Raw genomic sequence first — 7,988 nt, 5'->3', positions numbered from 1 at the left:
GCCGGGAGTAGAGACAAAAGAGATTTCGAGGAGAATTTCCGAGGTTCTCAATTTCTCCATGTCCGACTTGCTTTTTCCTCCATCCTGACGGACAGTTTGTCAGCGTCCACTCGATTCCCTCCCCCCTCCATCCTCCTTCTCTTTCCCCTCCACTCCCCACCTTCTCCTCTCTCCACCTCCCTCCTCCTCCCCTTCCATCCTCCTCCATGATCCCTCCCTCCCTCCTCCTCCTCCTCCTCCTCCTCCTCCTCCCCCTCTCCTCACGTCCCCATCCCCGTCCTTGATTTCCTCTGTCCTCTCTCCTATCCCACTACCACAGAGCCCAACTCTTCTGTCTCCCTCTTGCTGCTGCTCCTAATTCCTTCACATCTCTTCACACTCCCCTCCCCTCCTCTCTCCTCCCCTGCACTCTCCTGTACCTCTCCTCCTCCTCCCTCCTCTACTTGACCTTGGCCGCGTGTCGATCATCGGGGAGGAGGAAGAAGGAAAACCTCAAGCACGATCTTTGCTCGCGCTGGTTGATGGGACCCACGATCATCTTGTCGGAGAAGTGGATGAGGCGGATGTACTGCCGGTGGTCGTTGAGGGTGTTTGCAACCTGTCATGGTCGAAGACATGTAATGAGACTTTGCGACGCCGATCAATGAGGTGATATGAGATGTGAATGGGCGCAAGGGGAGCAGAGCAGAGCAGAGCAGAGCAGAGAGGAGGGGAAAGCAGAGCAGAGCAGAGCAGAGCAGAGCAGAGCAGAGAAGGAGGAGAGGGGAGAGCAGAGCAGAGCAGAGCAGAGCAGAGGACAGGCGAGGACACAACTTGTATCGCACCACATCAGGTATAAGGTCCACTGGGATCTCCTCGTCGTCGGCGATGCAGGAGAAGGAGTCATGCAATGTCGTCTTCCATCGCCTGACCATTGCACTCTCGAGATCATTATTTTCAGATCTCACCTGAGAGGCAGAGCAAAAGTGAGATGTTCAAGGTCTACAACTCTACAATCACATCTACATCTGCTCCTGCCCCTCCTCCTCCGCCTTCTCCCGCCCCCCGCCCCCCGCCCCCGCTTCCTCCTCCTTGAGCTGCTTCTGTTCTTCCTCACGTTCCTCACCTTGCTCTCAGAGCTCTTCTGCAGCACTGCGAGAGTGAACTTCTCTTTCATCCCCCCCGTCTCTCCTTCGCTGCCCAGCATCACGTCCACCGTCACCGTGTCCTCCCACTTTGCGCTCCCGAAAGGCTGAAAGACTTCCCAGAGGAGGGAGAAGAGGTCCTGCCTGCTGGATGTGAGAGAGGAGGAGAGGAGCGAGGAGGATCACAAGCACGAGCACGAGCACGAGCACGAGCACAAAAGGAGCAGGAGGAGGAAAAAGAAGCAGGAGGACGAAGGAGGAGCAGCAGGAGCAGCAGGAGCAGGAGCAGGGGGGAGGAGGAGGAGAAGCACCTGGGTTTAAGATCGAGAGAGATTGAAACGCTTTCGCAGTTAACCCTTCCGCTACACGCTAGTCAGCTCCTGTCTCTCCCTCCCTCCTCCCTCCCTTAGCCCGTACGACCAATATTGTCCCTCCTCCCTCTCTCCCTCTGCCTCTTCTTCGTTCTCTCCCCATCCTCTCCTGTTCGCTTCTCCCTCTTCCTCTCCCCTTCCCTCCCTGCCCCTCTTTCTCTTCCTCTTCCCTCCATTCCCCTCCTTCCCTTCCCTCCTCTCCCCAACCCATCCCATCCCATCCCATCCCATCCCATCGCTTCGCTTCCCTGCCCTTTCCATACCTGCAGTACATCGTGTAATGGCAGGCGCTGTCTCTCACCAGGACCTCATCGTTGTCCTTCCCAACCTGCCACGAGGACTCTCACAGGCTTGCGGGAAGAGGGAGAGGAGGAGGAGGAGGTGGTGGTGGTGGTGGTGGTGGTGGTGGAGGTGGTGGAGGTGGTGGTGGACGAGGGGGAGGTGGTGGCGGTGAATAACGAGATGGTGGTGTTGGTAGTGCAGGAGGAGCAGCAGGAGATGGTTGTTGGTAGGTGATGGTGAATGACGGCAAGGAGGAGGACGAGCAGGAAGAGCATAGAGGCAAATGACGATGATAATGATGATGATGATGATGATGATGATGATGATGATGATGATGATGAAGAAGAAGAAGATGATGATGATGATGATGATGATGATGATGATGGTGATAGTGGTGATGGTACTGGAGGGGGAGGAGGAGGAGGAGGAGGAGGAGGAGGAGAAAGTGGTGGTGGTGGTGGTATTGGAGGAGGAGGAGGAGGAGGAGGAGGAGGAGGAGGAGGAGGAGGAGGAGGAGGAGGAGGATGCGACGTGATGACGAGGAGGTGTTGTCATGTTCAGTGATGACATGAACGAAGAAACTGACAGCTTGACAAGTAGGAACGACTGTCGATGACTGCACGTACCAGCGCAAAGTTGTCTTGCAACCTGTTGATACAGACAGATAACCAGCCGTTGGCGATTTGCCTGTTCTTCGAACTGGCAGCAAGACAAGAATCAACAACACAGCAAGTGAAAAGTACGAGATCGAAGTCGACAGGGAACCAACCTTCCTCGGACGTAATTCAGAACGTACACCAACACAATCAATCCAGCAATCATCTCAGGGTAATACTCCCAGAGTTCCTAGCAGAGCAGTCAGAGCCATACCTTCCGCAGCAAGAAGATCTTCCTCTCCCTCCCCCGCCCTCACCTTCTTTTTCATCATCGCCATCCTTCGCCTCGCCTCTTCCATCCTTCTGTTCAACTCTGCTTGCTGGTCGTCTGCCTTGGGAGCTGCTTGCTCGAAGCCTTCAAACTCCTCCGGGTCAAACTCGACGTCGTCAACCTGTTTGACGAAGAGCAGAAAAGAAATGTTATTCGCTCGGCATCACTATCACATGATTGTCATAGACCACTTTGTGTCATCAATACGACAAAGACGGTGACTATGACAACAATGACAAGAATAGCATCGTCGTCGTCGTCATTGTCATCGTCGTCGTCATCATCATCATCATCATCATCATCATCATCATCTCCATCATCGCCTCATACCTTCTGCTCTTTTCTTGGCGTCTGTTCTACATGAGGCGGATCTTTTCGTGTTTTCTCGTTTCCTTTATCGCTCATGTCGTCATGAACAGATGGAGGTTTATCAAGCTCTTCTTCATCTTCATCGTCATCAACGACCTTTACAGAGAGCAAGTCAGCAGAGAAGAGTCAAGGAGGTTGAAGCATTGACACAACACAATTGAGATTGACAGCAGGTGCGGATTTCGAAATCACACCGCAATGCTTTGAGAGTGAAAGATGCTGATTTCACAAGTGAAGATGGTAAGGTTCAAACGAAAGTATTGATTCACATCGCAGCGTGTCAGCTGCACAATGATTTGATCAAACCTGGGTTGCAGCATACTGATCATTTGCCGCGCATGAAATCCTCTGCCATGAAAGAAGATCTCAATTCTAAACAAAACAAACAGCGCTGGCATACCTGAACATCATTCAGAGCAATCAATAGGAAAAGCATCAAGCAAATCCTGCCAGCAAATCCATCACCAATGAACAAGATTGAGGTAAATCTACAAGCTGTTGCTCGAAGATGATGAAGGCATCTTGCAGCGCGTTTGAACGGACATGTCAAGACTCAACTTGGCGTTGAGATCGAACACCTGGATTGAAGAAGTGAACAGGTGCAGAAAGAAGCAAACAAGTGCAAAACAAACAGGATGAAATAATAAGTGCGCGAAGATGAACGCACTCAAATCACCAAACATGTAAAAAGTGATCCTATCTTTGTCAACCAGCGGAGAAAGGATCATCATCATCAGCAGCAGCAGCAGCAGCAGCATCAGTGATAGGTGCAGGCTCAGGAGCAAGTGCTGCAGGAGAAGCACCAGGATCAAAGGGGTGAAGCATAGCGAACAGTTTGAAGCATTGCGAACAGTCGATCAGGGTCAGAAGCAGGAGCATGAGGATGAAAAGGAGAAGCAACAGGAGCACGAGCAGTGATAGATGTAGGCTCAGGGGCAGGGGCAGGAGAAGCAGCATCAACAGCACTAGCAGCAGCAGCAGCAGCAGGATAGGGGGGCAGGGGAGGATAAGGAGCAGGAGCAGGATAGGGGACAGGTGGAGGTGCAGGAGCTGAAGATCCCAGCGCAGCCTCAGGGCATGTATCAGCATGCTGATCAGGAGGACTGTATGCGTGGGGAAGAGGGCCCCGCACGGCCGCTCAGCCGACTCGGACCCCGGCCGCCGGCCGCCCGGCCAGGCCGCCGGCAGGCCCGGCGGGCCCGCTCGGATGGGATGATCGGACGGCAGTCAGTCAGTCCGGGACCGGGAGTGGCGGGTCCGGGCTGTCATAACAGTGACCGTCACTGTGAACCGGTCACCGGTTCACGGCCGGAGGCCCGCCGTCACCGACGGTCACAGTGTAGTCCGACCACCGACGGACTCGATCGGGCCCTACCGCCGCTGCCGCCTACTAGGCTAACTGACACCGGTGTGACCGATCGGACCGACTATCATAAAGTTGCCCTCGATGCGGCCCCTCACGCCGAGAACCGGAGTCACTGTCCGAGGGGGTGCCACGGTGATCAAGGTGCAGTCAAAAGGCTGGCTTGAAGATTGATGGGCACGAGCCGTGCAGGAGCCTCAACGGTTGACAGCCTCGGACATCCGGTGACTCTTTCAGATACACTTACGTCTCAAAAAATCACGTTTAGGGGCCACCAGCAGCCGTAGTATGGAAGTGCCCCGGAGGGTGGGTAGTTACTATAGAAACTCTGGGGGCTCGGGGGGTGGGGTAGTGGATGGAAGCGGTCAGAAGCACACCCTCTAGAGCTCCTGCCCACCCCCTGGATCATACACCTACCCCCTCAACAGCCGGTCACGGGACCGGACCTACAGCCTGCTGTTACGTCTATTTAATGCTGCTCGCCCTCGAGAACAGTGATGGCCAGCCATGCCCCTCCTGCCTCCTCTATGCTCTCTCAGACTGCCATGACAACTCTCCTTTCTACTCCTTCCTCCTCCTCCCCTCAGTCTCCTCCCTCCCCTCCTCCTTTCTTTGTCCCTCCCCTTCCCTCCCCTCCTCCTTTCTTCTTCCCTTCCCTCCCCTCCCCTCCTCCTTCCTCCTCCCCCCCCCTCCCTTCTCCCGTCAAGACCGTCCGTATCGTATACCCCAGGATCAAGAAGACACTCAATGGTTCTCCATCCCCCGGACCCTCCCCTTCTTTCCGCAGACTCACCCTCGACCTCCTCCGCTCCCTCACCCACCTCTCCCAAGCTCACGCTGCCCGTCACCTGGTAAGCGACCTCCCCCCCTCCCTCCCTCTCTCCTCCCTCCCTCCTATACACCTCCATGTGACGATCGAGCGCAGGGGATCTCGCTGTCGGCGCTCAAGAACGCTTGCCGGGCACTGGGGCTAGGGCGATGGCCGTACGCGAGGAGGAGGAGGGAGACCGAGCCCGTCGCTGTCAGCGCCGCCAGCGCGCCATCGCTGCCGGGTCCTCCCGTCCCAACAGCGTCAGGGGGAGGGGAGAGGGCTGTGCAGGTGGGCGATGAGAGGGAGGAGAAGTATGAAGGAGGGTGGGAGATAAGGCTCGAGGAGGAGGAGGGGTTGGAGGGAGGGGCACGAGAGGGGGTGGGATTGTGGGAGGGGCTTGAGGCAGGGTGGATCGAGTGGTACATGGGGATGGGACTGGAGGAGGAGGGGGTTTGAAGCCCGTAGAGAGTAACAAGAAGGGAGGCGGAAGGGGTGGAGGGAAGGAGGAACATGATTGGATGATGCGACGCCTGAGAGGACAGAGGAGCTAAGATTGCATTGAATGATCTCCTGAAATAAAGATGACACGAGAGCTTGTATGTGCTGTCAAGGATGCCATACCACAGTGGCAGACAACATCAGCCTAATGGCGCGGCATGAGGGGTTGGCAAGTATAAGACAGCTGGACAACATGAAGGATTGCTGTTCGAGACTCCAGGAATGCCGTTTTCCGTCTGTCTTCGTAAGCATATTGCAGCTGAGTCACATTGCTGGAGTAGATGCTGGAGTAGACTGCTGTAGCTCAAGAAGCCTCCAGCTAGATCATCCTCTCAATCAGATCTGCTGGGAATGCGCCTGGCAAATCAGCCTGTCTGCATGACCTCAAAACCTCCAACAACGCCTCGAGTCCTGAGTCGCCAAGACAAACTAAAACACGAGTATGACTGATTGATACATGTCCGCTAACGTGATCGCTCTGCAAGCTCAGCATGGCGTTCTTGAGCGCCGACAGCGAGATCCCCTGCTCTCACCCGTCACATGAAGGTGGAAAGAAGGCAGGTTAGTATGTTAGGAACTCACTCATCCTGATCTATGGAACCCATGCCGGTAGTTACAAAGATGAAATCGAATGGCCAAAATTGAATGAGAAAGAAATGATGAGATGCGATGAGATGAGATGAAGAAAGTCATGTGGTTGAAATGAAAGCGCTCAAAATTATGAATGCCTTGGCAAAACATTGTTCCCCGGGGTAGAATAGGATAGGATAGACAGGGGCCCATAGATCAGAATCAAGAGAATTGTGATCAATGGTTCGAGGTGGATCAATGACAGGGTCGGTTGTCAAGTTGGTTGCTCAAGGAGGGTGAGTCTGCAGAACGAAGGGACAGAGGGTCCAGATTTCTTCTTGATCCTGGTGTATACGATACGGATGGCTTGAGGGGGGAGGCGAAGGAAAGGAAGGAGGAGGGGCCAGATCGCATCGCTCAGGCTGATGCCTGCAGACAGCTCGACTTTGGATGCAGATGATGACGGCGGGTGCTCTGACATCACCCTGGTCCCTTCATCTCTGATACCAGCCAGATCCCGTGCCAGCAGCTCTACGCTCGGGTCGCGCACGTCTCTTGCTCTTGTCTTCATTCACACCCCTACACCTACTCGTACATACATGCCTACATCCTATCTACATGCTCCTCGCGGAGCTGAGCCTTGGGCCCTCACTCATGCGAGCGTGATCTTGCTGCCTTGCTCGATCGCCCCGGAGCCTGCCGCCTTGCTCCTGGCGGCCATGACGCTCCCCAGCAGAAGCGCTGGCGTGGCAGCGGCCTTTCTTGCCGTGGTCGCGATGTCGTCTGGGCTGGGAGACGTGGAGGGGAAGGCGAGGGGGCTCCGCTTGACGGACCATGCAGAGACATGGGCGATCTTGATGGTAGAGCGGGGGGCGGGGAGGGGAGACATGGCTGCGCGAGCGAGGGGAGGGGAGGGAGCGAGAGGGGAGGGGAGGGAGTCTGTAAGTACGAGGAAAGGAGGGGGGAAAGCTTCATGTCTCGTGGCGTGTTACGGAGGTCTGCATGTCTAAAAGGTTTTAGAGGATATGGGGCGACTCCTTTAAATGGAGCTTTAGAAGGATCTAGAGCATGCTCTGTAAGGCTTCTTAGACCTAGACCTCCGCTAGATCACGATGTGGAGATACAAAAGGTTTTAGCAGACGTGAGGAAGGCTTCATATCTCACTGCTTCAGCGGACGATCAAGACCCTGCGTGACCACAGGGATTGGGGGAATTACACTCGGACTACACTTCTATCTACACTCGGCCCGGACTACACTTGTAACTACACTCGGACTACACTTGTAGTCCTGAGTGTAGTACCCTGTGGTTACGCAGGTCTTGATCGTCCGCTGAAGCAGTGAGATATGAAGCCTTCCTCACATCTGCTAAAACCTTTTGCATCCCCACATCGTGACCCAGCGGAGGTCTAGGTCTAAGAAGCCTTACAGAGCATGCTCTAGATCCTTCTAAAGCTCCATTTAAAGGAGTCGCCCCATATCCTCTAAAACCTTTTAGACATGCAGACCTCCGTAACACGCCACGAGACATGAAGCTTTCCCCCCTCCTTTCCTCGTACTTACAGACTCCCTCCCCTCCCCTCACGCTCCCTCCCCTCCCCTCGCTCGCGCAGCCATGTCTCCCCTCCCCGCCCCCCGCTCTACCATCAAGATCGCCCATGTCTCTGCATGGTC

General features: G+C 55.0%; 2 protein-coding genes across 2 annotated transcripts; both read right to left on the bottom strand.

Annotated features, from left to right (window-relative positions):
• Window positions 1-439: 439 nt before the first annotated feature.
• Window positions 440-3,509, bottom strand: GUITHDRAFT_149218 (hypothetical protein; the record flags this gene model as incomplete). Its single annotated transcript, XM_005818481.1, has 11 exons — window positions 440-598; window positions 825-947; window positions 1,106-1,268; window positions 1,436-1,486; window positions 1,759-1,823; window positions 2,404-2,476; window positions 2,547-2,623; window positions 2,691-2,825; window positions 3,035-3,169; window positions 3,380-3,421; window positions 3,474-3,509. The coding sequence occupies 11 exons, from the start codon at window positions 3,507-3,509 to the stop codon at window positions 440-442; spliced, it is 1,059 nt and encodes a 352-aa protein (XP_005818538.1).
• A 3,458-nt stretch (window positions 3,510-6,967) lies between these two features.
• GUITHDRAFT_122248 (hypothetical protein) lies at window positions 6,968-7,204 on the bottom strand (the record flags this gene model as incomplete). Its single annotated transcript, XM_005818480.1, has 1 exon — window positions 6,968-7,204. One exon carries the CDS (start codon window positions 7,202-7,204, stop codon window positions 6,968-6,970), a length of 237 nt encoding a protein of 78 aa, XP_005818537.1.
• Between the last annotated feature and the right edge of the window lie 784 nt (window positions 7,205-7,988).

The sequence above is a fragment of the Guillardia theta genome (assembly GCF_000315625.1).
Source record: "Guillardia theta CCMP2712 unplaced genomic scaffold GUITHscaffold_301, whole genome shotgun sequence".
Classification (NCBI taxonomy): domain Eukaryota; class Cryptophyceae; order Pyrenomonadales; family Geminigeraceae; genus Guillardia; species Guillardia theta.
This window is presented reverse-complemented; position numbering and strand designations above follow the sequence as displayed.